The sequence below is a fragment of the Pneumocystis jirovecii genome (assembly GCF_001477535.1).
Source record: "Pneumocystis jirovecii RU7 chromosome Unknown supercont1.1, whole genome shotgun sequence".
NCBI classification, from domain to species: Eukaryota; Fungi; Ascomycota; class Pneumocystomycetes; order Pneumocystales; family Pneumocystaceae; genus Pneumocystis; species Pneumocystis jirovecii.
The window spans coordinates 110,230-134,999 of NW_017264775.1; the positions used below are offsets into that span (position 1 = coordinate 110,230).

At 27.5% G+C, this 24,770-nt stretch overlaps 13 protein-coding genes across 13 annotated transcripts; 7 read left to right on the plus strand and 6 right to left on the minus strand.

Moving 5' to 3' along the window:
- Window positions 1–829: 829 nt before the first annotated feature.
- T551_00054 (ribonucleoside-diphosphate reductase small chain) lies at window positions 830–2,166 on the plus strand (the record flags this gene model as incomplete). Its single annotated transcript, XM_018372321.1, has 5 exons — window positions 830–853; window positions 905–1,096; window positions 1,145–1,478; window positions 1,522–1,898; window positions 1,948–2,166. 5 exons carry the CDS (start codon window positions 830–832, stop codon window positions 2,164–2,166), a joined length of 1,146 nt encoding a protein of 381 aa, XP_018231261.1.
- Window positions 2,167–2,435: 269 nt separating this feature from the next.
- Window positions 2,436–2,933, minus strand: T551_00055 (uncharacterized protein; the record flags this gene model as incomplete). The annotated part of the gene is made up of 2 exons (XM_018372322.1): window positions 2,436–2,696; window positions 2,862–2,933. 2 exons carry the CDS (start codon window positions 2,931–2,933, stop codon window positions 2,436–2,438), a joined length of 333 nt encoding a protein of 110 aa, XP_018231262.1.
- Window positions 2,934–2,966: 33 nt separating this feature from the next.
- Window positions 2,967–3,441, minus strand: T551_00056 (uncharacterized protein; the record flags this gene model as incomplete). The annotated part of the gene is made up of 3 exons (XM_018372323.1): window positions 2,967–3,058; window positions 3,102–3,356; window positions 3,399–3,441. The coding sequence occupies 3 exons, from the start codon at window positions 3,439–3,441 to the stop codon at window positions 2,967–2,969; spliced, it is 390 nt and encodes a 129-aa protein (XP_018231263.1).
- Window positions 3,442–3,675: 234 nt separating this feature from the next.
- T551_00057 (rRNA-processing protein LAS1) lies at window positions 3,676–5,315 on the minus strand (the record flags this gene model as incomplete). The annotated part of the gene is made up of 6 exons (XM_018372324.1): window positions 3,676–4,021; window positions 4,066–4,279; window positions 4,325–4,461; window positions 4,511–4,963; window positions 5,011–5,150; window positions 5,199–5,315. The coding sequence occupies 6 exons, from the start codon at window positions 5,313–5,315 to the stop codon at window positions 3,676–3,678; spliced, it is 1,407 nt and encodes a 468-aa protein (XP_018231264.1).
- Window positions 5,316–5,492: 177 nt separating this feature from the next.
- On the plus strand, window positions 5,493–7,461 carry T551_00058 (uncharacterized protein; the record flags this gene model as incomplete). Its single annotated transcript, XM_018372325.1, has 12 exons — window positions 5,493–5,870; window positions 5,920–5,929; window positions 5,976–6,114; window positions 6,163–6,307; window positions 6,352–6,449; window positions 6,492–6,726; window positions 6,769–6,811; window positions 6,857–6,933; window positions 6,977–7,037; window positions 7,083–7,171; window positions 7,219–7,258; window positions 7,316–7,461. The coding sequence occupies 12 exons, from the start codon at window positions 5,493–5,495 to the stop codon at window positions 7,459–7,461; spliced, it is 1,461 nt and encodes a 486-aa protein (XP_018231265.1).
- A 225-nt stretch (window positions 7,462–7,686) lies between these two features.
- Window positions 7,687–8,789, plus strand: T551_00059 (hydroxyacylglutathione hydrolase; the record flags this gene model as incomplete). Its single annotated transcript, XM_018372326.1, has 9 exons — window positions 7,687–7,759; window positions 7,801–7,834; window positions 7,880–7,957; window positions 8,002–8,029; window positions 8,077–8,208; window positions 8,249–8,345; window positions 8,385–8,455; window positions 8,502–8,663; window positions 8,706–8,789. 9 exons carry the CDS (start codon window positions 7,687–7,689, stop codon window positions 8,787–8,789), a joined length of 759 nt encoding a protein of 252 aa, XP_018231266.1.
- Window positions 8,790–9,039: 250 nt separating this feature from the next.
- On the minus strand, window positions 9,040–9,834 carry T551_00060 (Rab family GTPase YPT7; the record flags this gene model as incomplete). Its single annotated transcript, XM_018372327.1, has 5 exons — window positions 9,040–9,252; window positions 9,301–9,525; window positions 9,571–9,697; window positions 9,737–9,759; window positions 9,805–9,834. The coding sequence occupies 5 exons, from the start codon at window positions 9,832–9,834 to the stop codon at window positions 9,040–9,042; spliced, it is 618 nt and encodes a 205-aa protein (XP_018231267.1).
- Window positions 9,835–10,920: 1,086 nt separating this feature from the next.
- Window positions 10,921–11,599, plus strand: T551_00061 (iron-sulfur cluster assembly protein CIA2). The gene is made up of 3 exons (XM_018372328.1): window positions 10,921–11,145; window positions 11,189–11,497; window positions 11,540–11,599. The coding sequence occupies exons 1-3, from the start codon at window positions 10,992–10,994 to the stop codon at window positions 11,590–11,592; spliced, it is 516 nt and encodes a 171-aa protein (XP_018231268.1). The 5' UTR covers window positions 10,921–10,991; the 3' UTR covers window positions 11,593–11,599.
- Window positions 11,600–13,024: 1,425 nt separating this feature from the next.
- On the plus strand, window positions 13,025–16,089 carry T551_00062 (uncharacterized protein; the record flags this gene model as incomplete). The annotated part of the gene is made up of 11 exons (XM_018372329.1): window positions 13,025–13,232; window positions 13,278–13,472; window positions 13,512–13,582; window positions 13,627–13,773; window positions 13,819–13,919; window positions 13,975–14,332; window positions 14,386–14,620; window positions 14,663–14,736; window positions 14,782–14,910; window positions 14,953–15,482; window positions 15,531–16,089. The coding sequence occupies 11 exons, from the start codon at window positions 13,025–13,027 to the stop codon at window positions 16,087–16,089; spliced, it is 2,607 nt and encodes an 868-aa protein (XP_018231269.1).
- A 92-nt stretch (window positions 16,090–16,181) lies between these two features.
- Window positions 16,182–16,679, minus strand: T551_00063 (uncharacterized protein; the record flags this gene model as incomplete). Its single annotated transcript, XM_018372330.1, has 2 exons — window positions 16,182–16,370; window positions 16,413–16,679. 2 exons carry the CDS (start codon window positions 16,677–16,679, stop codon window positions 16,182–16,184), a joined length of 456 nt encoding a protein of 151 aa, XP_018231270.1.
- Window positions 16,680–18,465: 1,786 nt separating this feature from the next.
- On the plus strand, window positions 18,466–19,271 carry T551_00064 (HAD phosphatase, family IIIA; the record flags this gene model as incomplete). Its single annotated transcript, XM_018372331.1, has 5 exons — window positions 18,466–18,699; window positions 18,745–18,840; window positions 18,887–18,940; window positions 18,983–19,153; window positions 19,197–19,271. 5 exons carry the CDS (start codon window positions 18,466–18,468, stop codon window positions 19,269–19,271), a joined length of 630 nt encoding a protein of 209 aa, XP_018231271.1.
- A 596-nt stretch (window positions 19,272–19,867) lies between these two features.
- T551_00065 (uncharacterized protein) lies at window positions 19,868–21,612 on the plus strand. The gene is made up of 2 exons (XM_018372332.1): window positions 19,868–21,410; window positions 21,458–21,612. The coding sequence occupies exons 1-2, from the start codon at window positions 19,924–19,926 to the stop codon at window positions 21,540–21,542; spliced, it is 1,572 nt and encodes a 523-aa protein (XP_018231272.1). The 5' UTR covers window positions 19,868–19,923; the 3' UTR covers window positions 21,543–21,612.
- Window positions 21,613–21,697: 85 nt separating this feature from the next.
- T551_00066 (uncharacterized protein) lies at window positions 21,698–24,226 on the minus strand (the record flags this gene model as incomplete). The annotated part of the gene is made up of 8 exons (XM_018372333.1): window positions 21,698–21,799; window positions 21,848–22,040; window positions 22,088–22,319; window positions 22,365–22,605; window positions 22,644–22,733; window positions 22,776–22,907; window positions 22,951–24,173; window positions 24,220–24,226. The coding sequence occupies 8 exons, from the start codon at window positions 24,224–24,226 to the stop codon at window positions 21,698–21,700; spliced, it is 2,220 nt and encodes a 739-aa protein (XP_018231273.1).
- Window positions 24,227–24,770: the final 544 nt, after the last annotated feature.

The following is a 24,770-nucleotide window of genomic DNA, read 5'->3' on the forward strand; positions in this document are numbered from 1 at the left end:
CTAACCCTAATTTAGGATACTGTACCCTAACCCTAACCAGGCGAGTTGCCGGAAGGAGTTGCCGGAAGGGGTACTTAACACTGACAGAACACTGACAGACGCTAGACGAGACCCCCGAGCTTCCCTTTTAGGTAGCCTACCCTAATGTTTCCTAATATAGTAACCCTAACCCTAACACAACATAGTATCTCTAACCCTAACCCAAGAGTCAGCCCAACCCTGGTATCGATGCGGCGTGCTTCCCCCAGAGGCAGCCAACATATGGTGCGCCCGTTGCAGCAAGGCACCGCCCCTACCTCCCAAACAGGCACCCCTAACCCTAGACCTAACCCTTCTTTTACTACCAACCCTAACCCTAACACAACCCTGACACAACCCTGACACTCCTGACACACAGGACTAATGCACAAGGAGCGGCCCGGAGTAACCCAAGCTGATGTCTCGAGCGGCGCCAAGCACTCCTGTTTCCGTAAACCCTACCTACTACCTACACCAACCCCGGAAGACGGGATGTGCGCTGTGCGGCTCCCTGGCTCCGCCTGACGAGCTTAGGGTTAGGGTTAGCGTTAGGATTGCATGTTTGGGAAGGCATTCACCTCGTGGACAAATTAATGTGTCGCCCTGTCACCCGGTGTGCTCATTCTAGGGTTAGGGTTAGGGGTATCGCCAGGGAAACAGTTGCCCGGGTATTGTCTCCATAGCACGATGCCTAAGCAACAGGTGGCATGGAGACGGGTGGCAGGGGAACGGCGGCGGGAGCCACGCGAGTCACGTGCGCCGCGTAAATATAAGGCGACGCGCCGACGCGACGACAGCCAAACGAGCAAACATGTACGAGCAAGCGATGTGCAAGGTAAGCGGAACAAGAGGGGAGAAACGGGCAGAAGCAGGCTAAAACACGTAGAAAATAGAGTCGGCCAACGGGGGATTGGGTTTGGACGAGCTTTGTGCAGCAAGAAGGGCGAAAGAAGCACTAATTGACATGAAGAAACAAGCAAAGAAAGAAGTTGAGGAGAAAGACAGTGAACGGGAGGAAGAGCCGCTGCTGATGGAAAATCGGAAGCGATTTGTGCTTTTCCCAATCAAATATCACGAGGTACGCGGAAAAACGGCGGAAAAGAAGGGAGAAAACTGATCAAAATAGATTTGGCAGATGTATAAGAAAGCAGAGGCGTCGTTCTGGACAGCAGAAGAGATTGATCTGTCAAAGGACCTGCATGACTGGGACAGGAAGCTGAATGAGGACGAACGATTCTTTATTTCACATGTGCTTGCGTTTTTTGCGGCATCAGATGGGATTGTGAACGAGAATCTGTTGGAGCGGTTCAGCAATGAGGTGCAGGTGCCAGAGGCACGGTGCTTCTACGGGTTCCAGATCATGATGGAAAACATTCACTCGGAGACGTACTCGCTGCTGATTGAGACGTATATCCGGGATCCGGTGCAGATGGCGTTTCTCTTTGATGCAATTGAGACGAGTGAGTGAGCAGGGATCAGAGGTGCAAAACTAACGGAAACAAGTCCCAAGCATCAAGTTAAAAGCAGACTGGGCGCTTCGGTGGATCGCAGATGAACGATCGACCTTTGCAGAGCGGCTGGTGGCGTTTGCCGCTGTAGAGGGTATTTTCTTCAGTGGATCCTTTGCATCGATTTTCTGGCTTAAGAAACGGGGCCTGATGCCTGGTCTGACGTTCTCAAACGAGCTGATTTCGCGTGACGAAGGGCTTCATACAGATTTTGCTTGCTTGCTTTTTAGCCATCTTCGCAAACGTCCCAGTAAGGAGACAATCCAGGCCATTATTGTCGAGGCAGTCAGCATCGAGCAAGACTTTTTAACGTCCTCACTGCCCTGTCCTCTTCTGGGGATCAATGCCGGGCTTATGAAGCAATACATCGAGGTATGTTGTTGCATCGGGATAATACTCGGCCATTTTTAACAAGGGACAGTTTGTAGCCGATCGGCTTTTGGTTGCCCTTGGGAATAACAAATATTACAATGCAACCAATCCATTTGATTTCATGGAAAACATTTCACTGCAGGGAAAAACCAATTTCTTTGAAAAGCGTGTTTCGGATTACCAGAAATCCGGTATCATGGCCAGTATTAAAAAACATGACTATGATCCAATCGATGCACATACTTTTTCTCTTGATGAAGAGTTTTAGTTAGAGTGCACGACATCTTTATTTACCATGCTATAACATTTACTTATCGATTATTACTTATCGCTTATCGACATCGACATAACACTCCTATATAACCACAAGAATAAAGGATTAAGAATAGAAAATGAAAAATAGAGATATCCGATAGAAATTAGAAAGCACTTATTGTTATACACGAATAACTTTTGTATACATAATACTTATTGTATACAAAGAGCCTGTTGTACATAAATACCCATTATTTACGTCATACATGTTTTTCTAAACGCTTATCGGCGCTTCTTGTGTTTTTTTCCTTGTCCTTGTTCCGTTGCCTGCTGTGTTTGAACCACTTGTACTTGATCAATTTTCACCTGTGGTTCTATTGTATTAGCCATTGTATGGCCGAGTGTACAAGCGGCAGCCATTAGTCGTGCAACATCAACAGCACGGTCTGTCCGAAATCGAATACAAATACCTGATACAGGGTCATATGTTTTTATAGACAATTGTGCCTTGTCTGAGGCACGATATCTCGTGCTAATCCGTGTCTGCTTTTGTTAGAAAAATTATAACACAAATATAGTAGTAATGTAGCTCCAAAACAATACTAGGAAATACTGGTAAACACTAAAAAACATATTGCATCATCTTATAGTATTTCATTGTATATTTTATAACAGTCCGTTGTGCTACATTAATATAACTAAACCTACCGTCTGAGAAGCTACTTCTAAAAGCTGTTGTGACTTTGAAAAATAAAGATCAATAGTTTTTACTCGTGGCATTACACGTGTCTTTGTTTTAATATAAACCAAAAGCTATAATTGCTTTGATGACTCTGACTCTTCCTGCTGTTCTTGTACAGGCTGAGATTGTTCTAATGGAAAAAAAGCACGTAACCGGGCCAGTACTTTGCAAAATTAGCCAGATGAATGGAAAAATAATGCACATACAAAGTGATTCTTGCGGACGTACAATTACAGGTTTTTTATGCGGTAACTCCTGGATAATTTGTTGATTACAAGATACACAAGGAGATGATAGAGATAATGCATCAACAGGTACTCCAGATGATGTTTTAATCGAGTTATCACTCAACACTTTTGATATTTTAACTGGACGACAAGAAACGTTTTCTTCAAATGTTTCTTCAAGTATTTCGTGAAGAGTCTCGTCAAGAACGTTTTCAGACGGGTATAGTCTTATTCCTATTACTGATCAGAGTGTTGAAATAACTGGATAAAATATACGTTTTTCTAATGGTAAAACTTCATCAAATTCAAGTCGTTGCATCGTATTACCAGTGAAACTAATTAATCATTGAATAATAGTATTTTCTTTTCCTTAGAAAATACATAAAAACCCAAAAAATGTACATTATTAAAGAATAGAAATCTATTAAAAATATTGACAAGAACTAGTATCATTTAAACAAATTTTTAGAAACTTTTAAAAAGAGCTTAAATAGTTTTTATTAGATATTAGTTTAAAAATAGGTAATGAACAAAAGATTAAAACAAAAAGAAGTTAAGGCATGCCTATTGGCAAAGGAGTAAATGTTCCCTGAAATTTTCTCCATCGGCCATTTCCAAGAACTAAAGCAAAATCATTATTTTCTTGAGTAGAATCATTATTTTCTTGAGTAGAATCATTATTTTCTTGAGTAGATTGATCAGAATTAGAATAATGTATAAGTGATTTTTGAAGGCGCTTTCTAAACAGATCAATTTCATTTCCAATTTGTTCCAAAGGACGTTTCATCGGCAAAGAATTTACTTGAGAATTGGTATTAATACGCAAAGAAATAAGGGATTCATAAGATTTTGAAAGATTTTCGTCAAATGATATAATATTTTGTAACAATTGAGCAGTACTAGACAAGTAAGTATTGGTTTAAACATATAGAAAAATCAGTACTAGCAATCCGTTTGTTGTATACAAGCTTGAATCACTTTATGTATTGATAATTCTGGGAAAAAAGGTTTTATGGAATCATTGCTTAAGCGTTTTTGATTCAAAATGGTTTGAAGCCACAATAATAAAATGTCAAACAAAACCATATCCTCTTCTTTTTTTTTTGTTTTTTTTAATGTTGAAAGAGAAAAAATTGGCAAAGAATCCATGACGTAATCTAACAACATTATTTTTTTTAAAAAAAAAAACATATAAAACATACTATTTTTTGCATCAGAAGCGCCTAATTTTAAAATAATTTGTGAAAAAAAGAATTGTACTAAATTACACATAGATGAAGATACTTTTCTAATAAATGGCAACCAAATTTCATATGTTTTGCTAAAAAAGTCTTCCTTACTATTTATAATTATATATTGCCAAGTAAATTTCATAAAACAAAAATAACCTCATGTCTTTAGGTAATGCTATTATTTTTTTTAAAAGCTGATTTGTTGTTATCTCAATTCCACCAAAACTACTACACAAAATAATACATTCTTTAATCATTATAGATATATCTTTACTGTCGAAATCCTTAACTTTGTTTTCCAGTGAGTTGTTAAAATTTTTTTCCTGAAATGCTTCCCAATTTCTAAGAATTTCTTCAATTCTCTTTTCTTTTGGTTTTCCACTTAGATCTATTGTGTTTCCGGAAGATTTAGACCAATATTTATCTAATAACCATTCTAATGCACGAATTGCCATAGAGCGCAATAATACTAGAGATGGAAGTTGCTCATGTGTAGCTGCATGGCGGATTTCGACAAAAGACAAAGGAAGATCGATATTTCGTGCAAGAGTTTGCATCGTTATGGCATATTGACCTTGTTGTTCAGGATCTAAGAACCCATTAACAAATCTGAATATCCAATAAATAAATAAAATAAAAACAAAGAATTCAAAAACCTTGTAAGAGCCATTGCATAGGATAAACGTAATCCAAGAGGATCACATGTGCCACGCTCTTCTTGAACCAAAACACACGTTAAATTCGCCGTTGCTTCAACTGCATGAGGCACTCTACCACGAACTTGCCATGCACTCACCTATAATTATTCAATATTCACTATTTAATTCATAATAAATAATCAAACTCTTGAAAGCCCTTTGATCAATGTTTCTTGACTTTTAGATGGGCCAAAAAACCAATCACGAACTTCATTGAACTCTGAACATGATCTCCAAGGAACAATATGAACAAAATGATTCATAATTGTCTTATTACAAGTATTTCATATGCTTTTAATATGTTATTAAAACCTATTAATTTTTTTGATATTACGAATAAGTATATATCAGAAAAAATGATTTACAAAATTAAAGAAAAAATAGATTTTTAGAAAATTTATAAATGAATATTAATGAATATCTAAAAAGAAAAACATAAAATGAATAATGATCAAGAACAAAAAAGAAATGATTCCATAACAAGTTCAATAATAATTAAAAATAATGGAAATTTTGAAAAGATTTTGATAAAAGATAATAATAAAGAAGATCAGATTCCAGAAAACAACAATTTAATCAAACGAAGTTATTCTCTCAATGAGAAATCCATGGAAACACTAAGATCATGTAAACATAAAGATAAATCATATTTTCTTCATTATCTTGAAAAACAAGAACATGAGAATAATAATTACTCAAGATGCCATTTAATGGAAATATCTTTAAAAAAACAAGTCAAAGACTCTAAGGCAGTATTGCCAAAAATGGTCAATAAAAAAATGCTTTCTGATATGGTGTTCAATATGAGAAAGCTTTCAGTAAGTTTTTTTTTGAATAAAGTAATATTGTATTTTAATTTTTTAAAAGAAAAGTTTGGGTATTAGATATTTCTTTTTTGTTAATAAATTTTTATTTTATATCAGGTGATACACGAATTATGCTTGAAATAAGAAATATCCTTATTATTACTAAAACTCATGACAAATCTCTTATTTTATTAACTCGTAAATTAGTAGTTTGGCTTTTATCATATCAGTCCAATTTTGAAAAAAAATATTCAGTGTATGATAAACTATATAATTACAAATATGAATTGATATTCTTTTATAGTTATGTTAATTCTACCTTTAAAGATTATAATGATTTTGACTCAGAAGGCATTATAAAGTCAAATATATCTTTTAAAAACTATTTAAAATATTGGACTTTTGAACTATGTAGAAAACATGCATCATTATTTGATTTTATAATTACAGTAAATAAAGAATTAACAATTTTAAAACTATACTAATTTTTTAGCTCGGTGGAGATGGAACTGTATTATTTAGTAGTTGGTTATTTCAAAGAATAGTTCCTCCTGTTATTTCTTTTTCTCTTGGTTCATTAGGATTTTTAACGTAAATATAAAAACAAACTTTACAAAGCAATAATGTTTAAAGAATGTTTGATTTTTCGATGTTTGATAATACATTAGATAATATATTTAATCATGGTGTTATTGTTAGTTTACGAATGAGATTTAAATGCACAATAATGCGTGTTAAAGTTAATAATGGACAACTTGTTGACGAAATAAAGAATTTAGATCAATCTATACTAGAAAATAAAAAAAATGGAATGAGCGTAACTCATGAACCTAAAGAATCATTTTTAATATTGAACGATCTTGTTGTGGTAAAACATTTATTTATTTTAAATTATATTTTACAATTTTAGGATCGTGGCCCAAATGCATTTTTAAGTTCACTAGAACTTTACGGTATTTAATTTAATAATTTTAATGTCTATATATCTAATAATATAGGTGATTATAAACATCTTACTTCTGTACAGGCAGATGGAATTTGTATTTCTACACCTACAGGTTCTACTGCATATTCAGTAAGTTATTATAACAAATCAGAGGAAGCTTAATTCAGAATAGCTTTCCGCTGGAGGATCTCTTTGTCATCCTGATATACCAGCAATACTTATAAGCCCGATATGTAATACATTAATTTTTTATAGAACAAACATATAATTTAAAGTAGGTCCACATACATTATCATTTAGACCTTTATTAGTTCATGATTCTATGATTTTACATGTTGCAGTTCCATACAATGCTAGAAGCACTGCGGTAAATATTCAAAATATATTTATTATCAAAAAAGTAATATTTCATAGTGGGTTAGCTTTGACGGAAGAAATAGAGTAGAAATAAAGCGTTTGTTTCCTATTATATTTATATTTTTATGATAAATTACTTATATTTTAATTTTAGAAGGAGATTACGTAACCATTTCAGCATCAAGATTTCCTTTTCCAATTGTTCATCGGTCAAAACAGAGTTCTGACTGGTTTACTGGTCTTGCTACTCGACTTGGATGGAATGAACGCTCTATGAAACCTAAACCTTTGTCAAACTAAATTATCCACAGATCATACTAAATCATCTCTTACAAGATAAAAAATAAAAAATCATATATTTATTACCCATTATATATTTGTTAAGTACTTTTATTATTAATCATTATATATTATCTTTTATCTGTATCTCGTTTTTTTATGAAACAATTTTTAACTTTTTATAAAAAATGTATATTAACATTTCCAACTTATAAACTCATCAGTTTTCGATTGCATAAGCGAAATATGAAGATTATTCCACTTGAAATTCTGAAAACCGATAATTATAGTTATATTATTATATGTAATAATACACAAGGTGAATATTACTCTTAGAAAAAAATATATAACATGTATAAGAAGCAGCAATTGTAGATCCAGCTGATCCAGAAGCGTATATGATTTTTTCTTTGAAAAATTATTTAAATAATATTCTTAGGATATTCCCACATTTAGAAAAACTTGAAAAAAATGAAAAAATACATCTTTCATCTATCATAACAACACATCACCATTAGTTATTTTTTAAAGGAATATATATGTATCTTCTAACTTTTTTAGTGATCATGCAGGTGGAAATAAAAAAATGGTAATTAAATTTTACATATAAGAATATGTTTAAAATTTTAAATATAGCTTAAAAAATACAAAGATATAAAAGTCTACGGTGGAAGTAACGCAGAAGGTGTTAATTATTTTCTTAAGGATGGAGAAATATTCAAAATTGGAGAAATTATAGTTAAAAGTCTTCATACGCCTTGTCATACAGTATAAAAGTTTATTACAAGAATTAAATTTATAATTGTAGAGAGATTCTATATGTTATTTTGTGGAAGATAAAGAAGAGAGAGCAGTATTTACTGGTGACACACTTTTTAATGGCGGTTGTGGCAAATTTTTTGAAGGTATATTAAAAAAATAACCATTTATGTACTTATAATTAGGAAACGCTGAAGAAATGCACCGGAATCTAAATAAAATTCTTTCATCTCTTCCTGGAGATACAAAAATTTATGTAAGTTTTAATTTTTTGGAATTTAAACTTAAATTTTTAAAAAAAGCCTGGCCACGAATATACAAAATCTAACATAAGATTTGCCAAAAGTATATTTAATTCCGATAAATTATCTAAAGTTTCGGAATTTGTAGACAATAATAAAATTACATGTGGGAAGTTCACTATCGATGATGAAAAAACTTATAATCCTTTTATGATGGTTGATGTACGTTAATATATTTTATATTTACATTTCATTAATTCATAGTCAATTGAAATTCAAAAAGCAACAGGAGAATCAGATTCTATCAAAGTTATGGCAAAACTAAGAGAATTAAAAAATAGATTTTGATAATTCACTTTTTAATGTTCTAATATACATATTGTATATTTAAATTGTCTAAATTTAATTACATTGAATTAGACATTAAATATTAATTTCATTCATTGGATAAAACTAATGAATTAAAACCCTAATAAGTTTATATAATATTGTATATTAATAAAAAGCAAACAAAGATAAACCCTAGAACTGAAAAAACATGTTTATTAAAAATAGGCTTATAAAAAAAACTAGAATTAGTAAATTAGTTATAAATTTATTAACATGAGCAGCCAGGCTTTTCAGAATCAAGGTTAATTTGAATAGGATCTAGAAATTCTCCTGTATAATCATTCTCGCATTCCAAGGAAAGAACAGTTTTTGCAATATGCTCAAATGCTTGATCTACATTTATACATTCTTTTGCACTTGTTTCAAAATATTCAGTATTCCCTTTTGATTCACAATAAGTACGGGCGCGTGCTTGAGGAACCTATTTCCCATTAATTAATATCCTTTTGAATTCGTTTAAATAATATACCGTTCGCTTACTTTCCTCAACATCAATTTTGTTACCAAGACAAACAAACGGAAAATTTTCAGGATCACGAGGGCTTGCTTGTATAAAAAACTCGTCTCTCCATGAATCAAGAGTTTCAAAAGACTTTGAATTGGTCACGTCAAAGACGAGAACACAACAATCTGCACCTCGATAAAAAGCAACTCCTAAAGACTGAAAACGCTCTTGACCAGCAGTATCCCATAACTTAAACGGCTCAAAATTATGTTCACGTTTCTAATATTTACTAACCTGCATAGTTACAACACGGTCATCAACTGTAACTTCTTTTGTAAGAAAATCAGCGCCAATAGTTGCTTTATACTGATTGCTAAACTTCTTGTTGACATATTGATTTAAAAGTGATGTTTTTCCAGCGCTTAGAGCTTAGAAATGTTTAAAATTATTAAAATCTTACCCACTATCTCCCAAAATAATTACCTAAATCCAATCAATATATTTTTTTAAATTTAACTTAAAAATAACCTTTAAAAGAACTTTCTTTCGGGAAGACATAATGATCTCTCACTGTCTTTCCTGTTAATACTATCTCAATACGTTTATATTCAAGTAATCTTAATTTTTAATAAAAATCTTTTTTTAAGAATGAAATGGAGGCACCCGATTTGACGCAGTTACTCCGTTTATCGCTTGTCAAATTAAACCATATTTATTAGCATAAAAAATCAAAAAATAAATTAAAATAGTAAAAATATGGCAAAAGTTTCACCAATACCAGAAATACTTTTTTTTGAAAAATATTTTTAATATTTAAAATTGAAATCATGTTGAAAAAATCAATAGCTTAAAATTTATTTTTTATAGAAATTTAGATAAAAAAAACTTAATATTCCTAATATAATTTTATTTGAAACAAATATATATAAACTTTTTTTTTTTAAAAAAATCATTTAAAATAATATAAACTTAAAATGATTTATTTTAAAAAATATATTGTCTATATTAAAAAGTTTATATTTTTTGATAATCAATACATTGAATTATTACAAAAAATGAATTTATATAAAACAGATTTTTCTTAAGTGCAATATTTCTAAAAAAAGAAATATATATGAAAAAAGTAATGAAAAATATTACCACACTTAAAACATTCAACATGATATTTTGCATATAAATATCTAAATTTGAATAAAAAATTTTAAAATTATCAAATTTACAAAATATTTATAAAACAAAAAAATCAAATAAATATTGAAAATATTAAATTTAAAAAAAATAATTTAGTTTAGAAGAAAAAAAAATTAAAATATATTTATACATAAATAAATAGATTATATATATATTTATTTATTGATCATATGTAAAAAATTGTCTACAAAATTTATAATTTAAATAAAATAAAAATATACAAAGAAAAAAAGATATAAACAATACAAAATAATATATTATATTCATAATAAATAATACAAAAATGTTTTTTGAAAATATTAAGTATTTTTTTTTTTTAAATATAATATCTCTATTTTTTAAAAAAATCTAAATGATAATTTTATCATAACCATAAAAAATCAAGTCAATATAAATAGAAAATTATAAAAACATATCCTCTAAGTTAAACTTTTTTTATAAAAAATCAACAGCGATACGTATTTCAAGAGAAAAAGTAAAAATTTAATTCAAAAATATCAAAAAAATAATATTGAGAAAAAATTATGAGCAGAACAACTCTTATAAATGAAAACCCAATTATTTATGAAAAAAACGAAAAATCTTTAAAAGAATGGATTGATTTTTTTGACGAAATAAAAGATGATAAAAAAGAAAATAACTTTCAAATAGAAGCTATAGATAAACAAGAGATATATAGTATGTCTTTTTATAAAACAATTATAGTATCTTACATTATCAGGTCTTTTAGCAAATATTACAGATCCAGAGCATCCTTTAACACTTGAACAACTTGCAGTAGTTAATTTAGATGATATATATTTACAAGACGATGAAACGAATAAAATAATATACTTGACAGTGGAATTAACACCAACTATTCCTCATTGTTCAATGGCTACACTTATTGGTTTATGTGTTCGTGTTCGTCTTGAACGTTGTTTACCTCCAAGGTTTCGTATCAATGTAAAAATTAAAAAAGATACACATCAGAGTGAAAAACAGGTGAACAAACAGCTAAGAGATAAAGAACGTGTTGCAGCTGCTTTAGGCATATTTTTAAAATCTTTAAATAATTTCTAATTGTCTATAGAAAACCAACAACTAGCAAATGTTATTCATGGAATGATGGCTTCATGCGTTTAAAAATGCAAAGTTGTTTTTATATACTTAAGTCAGAGAATATAATTAGGTTTTATTTATAATTATATTTTTAAAATATTAAACAGTATTTATAAATTGAAAAAAGGTTAAAGAAAACAAATACCTGATTATTTAAAAATCAAATTTTTCATATTTTTGAAAAAGTCACTTTATTGGGAATTACGATAATATTAATGATAATATTAATTTTATATTATCATTTAAAGAGAGTTATTTTTTATTTATATTCTTATATTTTTTAGTAACTTCAATGTCTTGTATAATCTATTGTTTCTTTTTAAAAAAAAAAAACAAATGCTTTTGTTTTTTTATTAAAGCATTTGGTATTCTGAATAATATTTGAGTTTATTTTTTACTATCAAAATATCATTAAAGAAACATATACTTCAAGATGAATACGTCAATTACCAAAATATAGTATTTTTTCTTATTAAATATATACATAAGGCATTTTTTATTTATAAATTATAATTTTTTTAATCATGGTTTATTTTTTTTACATTTTATAATTCAAAAACTTAAAATTATAAAAGTTAAATTAAAAGTACAAATACAAGATAATTAAAAAGTTTTATTATGATATATTATTAAACTAATTATTTCAAAATAACTAATAAAAAGTCATCGATATTATTTGCATTTTTAATATTAATACTATTTATTGAGATTAAACTCATAAATGTCAACAGAACTATATAATCAGAGCAAATATTTATTTAGAAATAAAACTTATTTATTTATTTACTTCTTTTTAATAAAATTTGTTAAAAGAAATTTCTATATAAAAAAAACAAGATCTATCAGACACCAACTAAATATTAGCGATTAACACGATCGTTTTATTATTTTTATAAAAATTTTTACAAAAAACTTAGCTTATCATATATTTGTGAGAAGACTAAAAACGTCTTTTTTATGTAAAATTTTTATAGAATTTGTAAAATTTTTATAAAATTGAAGAAAACCGTTATACAAATGTATCTAAAAAAATACGAAAAGTTCATATATACAAAATATTTTAAAACTATAATATTATTTTCTAAGTTTATGCAAAAATATTGACATTGGGAATTCATAAAAATATATAATAATATTAAACTTTTTGAGAATTGTTCTAGCTTGATTATTTTTTAATATATTTTATATATCAATTAAACCCTTTCCTTTAAAATTTAAAATACATGTTTTTACATTATTAATGAAACTATATAGAAAAGTATTACTATTTTTTGTTTTAATTCATAAAAAGCGAATTTCAGTGTAAATTTTTATCTTTTAGTTAGTTCTTCCAATATATATATTTTCAAATATATTTTCTTTCATTAATTATTTCAATTACAATATGGCACTTAGAAAAATAAATCTCTACAAAAATACTATTTAATCTATTTGAATATGCTAGAGAGTGTATATTATGAGAGAAGATCAAACATTTAAGCCACTTAAACCTGGAACTATTCATGATTTACCACAATGTGAACTAAACTATGTATATGTTACACAGCAAATTCTCCCAAGATTAAAAAAAGGAAATGAAGATCCTCCAGAAGATATATTTGACGTAATAGAGCGTGGGCCTTTTGTTATAACAGGCTTTATTCATATGAATGAAGAAACGCAGAGTATTTTAAAGATTTTAAATATAAAGAAAATTAATGATAGTTTAGTACGTTTTGCACACACTTCACGAAAAACAGTTTTCATTAAACTTAGAAATGTCTATCTTTACAAGATTGAACAACTTCCTAGCAATTCATTATTGATATGGGTTGTTGGACAACGTGCACTATATGCCATTCGAAATGTTAGCGATGAATACAAAGAAACATTTGATATAGTTATAGAAAAAGCAAATCTTTATTGTACAAAACATACCAAATGTTTTTTTCTAATTTAAATAGTATATTTAAGATCTATTCGAAAAAGTGAAACAGAAGATTGCATATTTACATTTCCTGAATATTTAGAACAAGTAGGTTTAAACTTTGTTTTTTTCTTTATTAATATTCTTTATAGATTTCACATGTGTTAGGTGAAAAAGAGTTAGTGGTTAAAAATAAAATGATTAAATATTCTAAATTTTTATTTTTTATGATGTTGGATGATGTTTTATTAAACTGGCAAACGTCACTCTTTTTTAAAGATCTTAAGCAATTATGTAATGTAAATTATTACCCATTTTCCTTCTTGTTTTAATCAAATTTACAGGATTCATTTAAGATTGCAGAGTTAAATAAAAAAAAAGTAGAAATTCTACGTAATGAAGCTGTTAATACATTAAAACTCACTAATAGCTTTACGGATGAAAGGTATATGTTAAAACTATTAATTTATTCCTCTCTTAAATATAATAATATGTTTTAGTATAATAAATAATAAGCAGAAATTAGACGATTCTTTTCAATTACAGCATGATTTTTTCAATGTTGAATTCTTATTCAAAAAATCACAAAATAGAATACTAACATATCCATTTCCTCGTGCAAATGCAGAAGGAAGAAAATTATATAATGACTTAAAGAAAGCTTTAATGTATATTCCTTTTAAACCTGAGGATCTTGATATTGAAACAGCTGCTATTTTTCTTGGAAATGATTTAAATTCAGTAAACGATATGAGAGAAAAAATAAAAGACCATGCAGAAGGTTTAATTGATTTTATTAAAATATCTAAAAAATGGGAAAAAAGTATTTTATTTAAGCAACTTATTGATATAAGTAAAGTATACACATATGAACATAAATATTATAAATAAATAACAAACAATTTTTACAGGGAATTGATATTTGTCTTAAAGAAACGGATTCTATGTTTTTTAAAAATGAAGATTCTCAAAAACTTTATGAGAAGAAAAACAAAATATACCATAATACAGAATCAATAAAAAATATACCTAACAAAAGAACTATATTAGACTTAAATAACTCCTCAGCAGAATTAAGCATAAATAATAACGTAACTTATAAAACAGATTTGACATCTAAAAAAGAATTTCTATATAAAATTACAGGTATATTAAAAAATTGTATTTATTACATTTAATTAGTTTTAGATCAACTTATTTCCGAACTTATTGACTCACAGAAATATGCTAAAAAGTACAATTTAAAAATATTTATAGATAATGTAAATATTGATAATCATTTTTATTCAATCATTAACATATTTAAGATAACAAAAAATTTTAAAATTTCATATAGAGCCACGCTAAAATTTATTCTTCAAAATATTGAATATTTTGCTAATTTAGCTATACAAAAACATACTGAGATTTATAAGGATTTAGAAAATATGTTAATAGTATAAAATTATTAATTATAAAACATATCTAATCATTTAAAGTTTAAACTGAATTTCTTAAAGAATCCTAAATTGAAATTATCTATGAATAAACAATTAAAAACTTCAAAGTACAACATATTAAAATCAAATGCTTCAAATTTTCTAGAAGATTCATGTTTTAAAAATAAAAAAAAATTAAACAAGAAAAAATATATTGAAAATGAAATTCACAAATCTAAAAATTATAATACTCCTTCAGATTTTGAAACAATTATAAAAGATGAGATCTTAGATCCATTAGATATAATCTATAAATCGTCTGATACTAAATTAGATTTACAAAAACTTAACAACATATCAACAAATTTTAAAAAGAATACTGAATGTTTAAAAGAAACAATTTCTCATGATTCTTATAAATCACCATTTAATATAAATACCACTTTCAATAATAAAAGAAACAAATTAAATTTAAATTTATTAAAAAAACATGCAGATTTTCCAAAAAATGAAAAAGAAGCATATAATAATAATCCTAAACAGAATACAATGAATGAATTTTTATCTAATACAAATTTAAAACATGAATTGTAAGTATCTATCTATTTAAAATAATAATAAATAAATATTATCGGTAGATTATGTGAAGATACTATAAATAAACCTAATCATAAAATAATATCAGAAAATTTAAGTGTGTTAATTGACAAATCTCCCGTTTCAGAAAAGAAAAATATAATTACTTATTCTGATTTTAATAAAAGTAATCAAGAGAAAAATTATCTTAACACCGAAGTTGAAGCAGATTTACAACCATTTAAATTTGATAACTCTGCTACATCAAATGATTCTTCATTTAATAAGTTTACAAAAATATTACTTGAATCCAGTTTAATTCGACCCGGGAGAGGCAAGCCAATGCTACAAATCATACCACTTCCTCCAACCCAACCTTCTCAAAATTCAAAATTATGGTTTTGTCCTGTTAAAGATTGCAATTATTTTTCTGAAACATTTATTTCTAATAGAATTTTTAAAACAATTATTAAACATTTAAAATATCATAGAAGCATTCTTTCTTCAAAAGATAAATATGAAAATTCAGAACATCAACTAAAAAATAAATTAGTTCGTGACTTTGTTGACAAAATTGAAACTATTACTACAGTATGGAATTTGCAATTAAATGAATCATAAACATGAATCCTAGTGGATTGCGCAATAGAAAAATCAAAAAAAAAATCATTCAAGCATATCATTAACCTAAACGTATTTTCTTTTTAAAAAAATCAAAATACTCCAGCTCTTTTCATAATATTTTCAAATTCAATAATACCTACATATCCGGAAGAAGAAGCTTCGTTAATCATTTCTATTAGCTCATCATCTGACAATTTTTCTCCTATATCATTAGCAACACGTTTGAGATCATCTAGTGTTATTTTTCCTTTAGAATCTTTATCAAATAAAGAAAACGCCTTAAATATCTGTTATTACAAATAATTCAAAACATGTGTTACTTTTATAACGTCAAAACTTATATTTTTGTCTTCTATTTTTAATGCCATTATCTTCTCAAATCTTGTATATTCAATCCATCCCGAATCCTTATTATCTAATGTTTTTTTCATTTCATTTAATTCTTCTTGATCAATTTCAATATCAAGTGCTTTTATAACAAAAGGTAAATCTTCTATTTTAATTTTTCCAGACCGCTCTTTATCAAAAATATCAAATTTATCCTTTATTTTTAATAATTTATCTGTTTTCATATAATTCTTAACCATTTTAATATTCAATTGTAATAAGCAAAATAGATTAAATAATTATTGTTAAAGCTTTTTATATAAAGTAAATTTTATTATTTTAAAAATTAGCAAAAGTAAAAACATTTTTTAAAGATAATAAATATTCAAAATATTATATCCATCTTTTCATTACATTATCAAATTCTATAAAATAACATTAAAAAAGATTTAAATTAATTTTTTTTCCAAAAACATAAAATTATAATATTCAAAAATAACAATGCATTATGTACTTAAAAAATATTTTAGAATGAATGTTATATATATAATTTACTTTTTATAAAGCTACAAATTTATAAATATTTCTTTTTTGTAAAAAAAATCATATATCATTATTCATAGAAAAATTCATATTACTAAAAATAAATTATAAAATAATAATAATGATAATAACCATTAATATAATATACCCAAAAACCATTTATTGTAATTATCAATTTTTCCAATATAAGAGTTTTAAAATGCATCTTTAAATAAATACAAGTCAAACCATAATATAAATAACCATTAAATATTGAAAAAATCAGTAAAAATAATATTTTTCATATATAGAAATCTTGATATATTATTTGTAAAAACTTATTTAAATAAAAATCATTTAAATTAAAAAATTATTATTCAATTGTAAAATATCTAAACTATAAAAAATAAAAATGTTAACAGAGTTATAAATTTAAAATTTCATAAGCAATTGAAAATAACCAATGTTATATATATAACAAAAACAAAAAATGAACAATACTTAGTATCGGTTTATAATTTTAACTCATTTATCGTTTATTTTAATAAAGAAGAATATTTAATATCTAATTACATTATAGTCCATATATAAAAAGGAAATATTCCATAATCAATCTTTAAAAGGGAAACATTTAGAAAAAAAGATCTAACATATTTATTGATATTAACATAGCAATAATATCCTAATATATGTTTTCATTAGAAACGCAAAACACTAATATTTATTTGTCCTATAACAATATCATTTTAAATACAAGACAAAGATAGTAATAATATATTTTTAAAGACTAATAAAAATAAGTAGATTATTTGAAAAGATATTTATATATGAAAAACATAATTTTCATATGTAAGAGTCAAAATATACCAATAACAATATATTTATTATAATGGCATAAAAGAATGATTTCAAATGCTTGGATAACAGAAATTTACCGTAATAACCATTTTAATATAGATTAGCTACATTTTTAACCAAATATACCAATATTAAACTAACACCATAATATCATGACCTATTCACCTGATATTCTATTTTTAACGAATTACTAATATCAATTAATCAAATTGAAATAGATATCATATCCATTTTATCAATAGGATATATATTAATATCATCTATTAGTATAATTTTTAAGATATCATAAAATTGTTACATATATAGAAATAATCTGAAAAATATTATTTCTTTTCCAAATTTTTTAAAAATCAGTTTATCTTATTGCCTTTAAATAAGAATTTATTTATAAATTAATATTAAATTGATCATCAAGATATATAAAAATAAAACAATTTTCTTAGTTTTCATCTATTAATTAAAAAACTTACAAAATTGAGCTCATAAAATATTTATGGATAGGAATACGTAAGATACTAGGAAATAGTAATAAATATAATAATAAATGTAATGATATTATTTTAATTTTTAAGGTTTTTTACGATAATTAGATTCTCTACATATGTAAAAATAAGTATGATAATTTTTTCAATAGAAATGTATATGTTAACAAAAAATAGAATTTATATGAATATAGGAGCTATTCTTCCATCTATTTGTGCATTATTTCGTCCTTCTTTATTGATTCCTCACATAACAGTAGGAACTTTTGCAGATATTCCTGATCATCTTTCAAGTTCACTCAAAAATAGCATAAAATCACCACATTTTCACTTAGATGTTGATATTCGTGCAATTGTTATTGATAAAGATAATTGCATAAGTATTCCAAAGAAACTTGAACTTTATGATGCATATAAAGTAAGTTCTTTTATCATTTTAAAATATTTTATTCAAAATTAAAAGGAAAAATGGGAACAATTGAGAAAAGAATTCAAGGGGAATAAACTCTTAATTGTAAGCAATTCATCAGGAATATCTGATGGACCATATTTTCACGAGGTTTTGTTACTAAATCTTTAATTCTTCTAAAAATTTAAATTTATAGGCAAACATTCTTGAAGAAAGGTTGAAAATCCCTGTGTTACGGCATAAAAAGAAAGTATTTTCCCATATAATTGTGTTTCTCTTTAAGATCCTTTAGAAACCTATGTGTTTCTCTGAAGTTATAGAATACTTAAAAGCAAACACAGATGTCACTTCTCCTTCTCATGTTCTTGTAATAGGTGATCGTCTTTTTACTGACGTGCTAATGGGAAACAAAATGGGAGCATGGACTATCTGGATTAGAACCGGAATAGTTAAAAATACACAAGTCCAACAACATTTTATCTCAATTATTATTCTAATCTCTATAGTTTGGATCTCTCGAAAGAGCTTTATACACTATACTAAAAAAAAGCTCAATCTCTCCATGTCTTCCTCGAATTTAAAGTACTCAATACTTCCAACAAATTGTTTGAATACCTCTTCATAAACTTTCATTTTTCACCACAAGTATCATTTTTTTTACCATCTTTATAACTCCATTCATATCTATTTTTCAAAATAAACTCTATTCACAAAACACATCATACTCTTTTCGACTATAACGACCCAACACCTTTTACTATCTATATTTAATTTCAATTATTTCAATCTAACATCTTTCTTTTTAAATGCTCTTTTAACTTATATCTAACTTTCTAAATATTAGATATGACTAATTTACAGCTTTTCAAACATTCAAACTGCCTTTTCACATATTCAAAACATAGAGAATTATCTTTTTTTACCAACATTCTTGTCTTTATACACTCATTTCACAAATATAACACAAAAATACTTAAAAACACCTCTTCTGGAAACACTCTTTTCTGGATAAACACTCTCTTATTACTTCACTTCTATTCCTTTTCTTTTTTTCATCTTTTTTATTTCTATTTCTTCTTTTTCTCTTACACTTCTTACAGGAAACACTCAGCTCTTCAAAAAAAAGCAAAAAAACTCATCATCTACTCAAAACCACTTTTTATACATTTATTATTTCATCAACTATTCTTCCTCCTACTTAAACTTCCATCGGGACAACGCCACCTCAACCGCATGCGAGAATCCAACTTTTGTTCTCCATCTCAAAACCGCGCTGCGGTAGCCATTACATCTGCTTTATATGATAGACGAGCACTTGATTGTACTGCAACATTACCTCTTGTTAATTCATTATCACATCTTTCATTTTTAACATCAACATCATCACGTATACGAGAAATATTAGCAGAAGATGAAGGCCTAGAGCGTCTTATACGTATTCTTCAGGAAGGACGGAAATCAGGGCGTCTAGAAGCATGGAAATGGCAGCTTGCATTTCAGTGTGTAGTTAATATTGGTATTCGAGGGTCAGAAAAGATTCGTACACGAGTAGTTGAAGCAGATATGGTTCCAGTGATTGCAACGGTTCTTGATGGGTTTTTACACCGAGTTGATCTTGTGAGAGAAGCCCCTGGACGAGAAGGATCGAGCAGAGGAGGTATTGGGCGGCAACTACAAGTTTCAGCAACAACAGGAACAGAAGGGGTTCCGGATGATTTATTTGTAGAGGGAGCATTTGAAGCGCTAGAAGCGCCTTTAGGGATAAATACAGGAGGTAGTCAAGAAGAAATAAACGCTGGAGAGTTGGTAGTAGGAGGCAGTATAGGAATAGAAGGAGGGTTTTCATCAGAAGATATCCATGTTTCGGGAATAGAAATTGAAACAGAGAGAGAAGAGCAGAACAATGAATGGCAGAGAGAGAGACGACAGAGGATAGTGATAGAAAATATAAGGCAGCAGTCAGGGATTCTTGGGGGAGATTCGGATGATACAAATTCAGATGATGTTGGGTCAACGAACCGTATGAGATTGCAGCCATTGCAGCATCCATCAGTAGAATTTCAAATCCTCCAAGACTCAGTTCTAAGTTTTGAACCTGAAATTTCAGAAAGGGGCTCAGTATCAGTTACTCTTGAAACAACAGTAGACAGTCATGACCAAACTTCAGAAGCAATAGAAGAACAGTCAACACTTTTATCACACGAATATTCGTTCCATTCTATTGAGAATGGGGCTTTTTCAAACACAATAGAACAGCACAATGAAAACGAGATGCACTTGTCGAATGTTATACATGAAAATCACGAATTTACTGCACCTCCATCGTCACAAACACCATCACAACCCACATCTCTGGATTCCCGACATTTTTTTTTCAAAAATGAAGATAATGTTGTTTTTTGTTTACAATTATTGGCGTATATATCTAAATATCCTCAACTTAGATCTTATTTTCAGAATTCACATGATATTCCAGAACTTCGATATTATCGTGCTGGGAACGCAAATGACAATAAGGCAATACCAATAAATGTGTTTTCATTAGTCGAACGGTTTACATTACGTATTCATCCAACAGAAATTCAGTATTGGGCAGGCGTTATTATGAGAAATACATGCCGAAAGGACGAGTCTAAAGGCGGTATTCGTCAATGTGCATACATAGATTGCGGAAGATGGGAAACATTTAATAGACAATTTGCAAAATGCAGAAGATGCAGGTATTTTAACAATTCATACAATTTATTACGGCTTATAAATTGATTAGAAGAACAAAATACTGTAGTAAACAATGTCAATCCAGAGCATGGCCTGGACATCGATGGTGGTGTAGAGAACGAAGCACTAACTAAGAATGAAGCATGAATGTTTGGTGAACAATAATAACGGGCTCTTAAATTATAATTTAATAAGCGCTGTATTGCATGTTTGTATATATCATTTTTGATTCTCAACTTCAAAAGTCTATACATCTATGTCTTACAAAATATTATTTATAAAAATATCTTTATATCCTTTCTTGTAACCACTTGTTTGCTCTCAAGAATTTATCAGATTCTAATTTATCAACTACACCTAATATGTTAGCTACTTTAATACCATAGACAATCTTGGATAAAAGTTAAATTAAATTTACTTGAGTGTTAATTAAACTTACAGAATTCCATAAATATCTAAATTTCATAATATCTCTTTCAATATTTTCGGCACTTACAAAAGTAGATTTTAGATAATCAATAGCATTTTTTTTAGATTCTTCATTTGTAGGATTTTCGGATACAATGATTTTTTCTAAATATGTTTTAATTACAAGACCCATTGTAATATCATATTCATTATTAAATGGGAGCCTTTTAAACATCAGTTAAATAAATATAATCTCAAGATTCCTATTTACTGTTTAGCAAATTCTAACCAATCATCCCGTTCTCTATTTGCATCTCTATTCATAAATAAAGAAACAGTTACCATTTCTATTAAATTTCTTATTGTTTGAGAAAGTATTTTTATAAAAAAATTAAAAACAAGTAATCCTTGACTCAAAGGACCGGCCCATGGTACATCCTTTTGATGTAAAACCGATAAACATGCTACACGTGATATTAATGTTGTAAATGACTTTTCCTCTTCTAATAACAAATCAATATAATCTAAATTATAACAATACTATTTACCTGTCCCTTTAGATGATTCTCCTGAATACGAAATGGAAAAATTATCTTGTTTAAAAACACGTAATCGCAATAATTCAAATATCAAAACGATAGAACTTTGTTGATCCTCATGACATATTTTTAATGAGTCTAATAATGCTAAACCCCATGGTGAAAGAGAGTGATCTGGATTTATAAATGATCTCAATTGAAAAAATCTACCATAAATACTAGATAATATTTGTTCATGACTTTGCATTATCTAAAAAAATTAGTATAAAGAAAAAAAGCAAATACTACATTGTCATCTGTTTTTAAAGAAAATGAATCTTTAGATACTTTAGTATCAGAAAGAGATTTAAAAAAACTTAGAAAATTGACTTTATTTTCCTTGAAAATTAGCAATAATTTTTTTTTTTAAAAAAAACTCACAGGTATAGTCATTTTTATTTGATTAACAAAGTCCTCTTTAACCATCCATGTCTTTACTGATTCATAAATACTTGGTGTTATTTTATGGAACATTTTATGCTCATGTTCAGGATCAAACCAATAATAAGCAGACTAAATATTATAACTTTTAAAAAACAATATTAAATAAACTCACCACATTCTTTGCTTGATAAAATCGATGAAGAGGTTGAGTAAGAAGATTTAAAGATTGAGTCTGTATTGGGAAAATATCTTTTAAAAAATCTCTATACTCTTGACTATCTCTATTATCTAATGGAGTATTTTCTATTAACATGCCTGATGTAAGTATATTTATAACATGAGGACCAACTATTCCCCTTGAAAGATAAAAATATATTTCCTCTGGAAGTCTTGTACCAATAAATTCATGAATATCATTTGGGGCATCTGATTCATTAAGTGGCAATAATTTTCCATTTTCCGTAAGAACTATATGATATTTAATTATACAAATAGCTTTGAAAAAAATATCTAAATAATCAATATGTTTTGCTACAAATGTATGATGATAGTTTAAAATAGTATTGATACCAGATTTAAATATTTTAATCGTATCTTGTAAGAATTTAAAAACATCTCCATTTATTTGAGAAATCATTTCAAGAGGAGGAAATGTAGGACAAAAATCAGATCCCAAGAGTATAAAAATATCCAATAATTGGTCATTAGTTATACCGCCTAAACTCGAAAGAATTGTCTGTTTATCTAACCAAGAAAAAATAGAATAATCAAAATTAAACTCAATAATTAAACGATCAACGTTAAATGAAAGTATATTAACTGATCCAAAAATCGCATTAATATTATATTGATTATTTCCTAACATATAAGCTAGTTGAGCCCATGATAAATAAGGCGCAATTAAAAATTCTATTTTTTTCTCCAAAAGAATATCAATTAATACCTTAGACAAAGATGACATTTGAATATTAGCTTTCTTATGTTTAGCATTTTCAACACATATAAAATAAAAAGTAATTTTACCCGATAAATTAAAATCATTCGATGCTTGTTGAAGTTTCCCTTGATCATAATTTTTCCATGCTTCCGCACGTATTTTAGAATAATCATCATTCCATACTTTCTTATTCTTATTTATCAAATCTAATCCATCAAAAACAAAAAACGGCTCAATCTTATTTTGCTTCAAAATACTAAGATCACGTAATATTTGCGTTTTCAACCCAACAGGCATAGAAGAAGTTGCATAAATCATAGGATCTTTAACAGGAAGGCGTTCCACTAGTTGTTTTAAATAGTAATTTGCCTCAATACCAATGCGGCAATCTTTTAAAACACTTAATGGCTGATAATTAAAAAGTTTATGTTCAGAAGTGTATGTTTCAAATGCTTTAACTAAAAATATAAATAAAATAACCCTTATAAGCATAAATATTCTTACCCGGCATTTATATTATTTATGTTAATTATATTATAAAAACTTTTTAAAATTTTAGTTTTTAATCTTTAGTTTCTTAAGTTTAAAAGTCGATCTTTGTTAAGAAATACTAATAATTTTAAAGTATATATTTTTAAAAGATATTAGATAAAAGTATGAATCCTATTTATCTACCATAACTATAATTGGATATTTTAACACAAATAGTACATAAAAATAATCTTTACTTCAAGCACTATAAAATAAATAAAAGATAAAATATAAACAATAAAACATGATTCTTAGGGAAATTTAACTGTAATTCATTTAATTCGGCATTGAGTATGTATTTAGTGATTTTCTTTTTATAATATATTAAAAATAACGTTTTATCTATTAAATAGAACTAGTTCTAGCTTCCGAGTAAAACAAAAAATAAAAATACACCTCATTTATAAAGAAAATAAGATTTTGTCTATTTTTTATAAATATTTTTTGTATATTTTTGTGTCTCTTAATAACTAAATCATTAAAATATTAATAAATTAAACTTACAAAAAACAAACAAAATAAAT

Excerpts from the sequence above, each read along its gene's own strand:
- T551_00061 (XM_018372328.1), top strand. The coding sequence starts at position 10,992 with ATGAGCAGAACAACTCTTATAAATGAAAACCCAATTATTTATGAAAAA. Across the intron at positions 11,146-11,188 it reads AGATAAACAAGAGATATATA|GTCTTTTAGCAAATATTACA; the intron begins GTATGTCTTTTT and ends TTACATTATCAG. Across the intron at positions 11,498-11,539 it reads ACGTGTTGCAGCTGCTTTAG|AAAACCAACAACTAGCAAAT; the intron begins GCATATTTTTAA and ends AATTGTCTATAG.
- T551_00065 (XM_018372332.1), top strand. The coding sequence starts at position 19,924 with ATGCGAGAATCCAACTTTTGTTCTCCATCTCAAAACCGCGCTGCGGTA. Across the intron at positions 21,411-21,457 it reads GCAAAATGCAGAAGATGCAG|AAGAACAAAATACTGTAGTA; the intron begins GTATTTTAACAA and ends TAAATTGATTAG.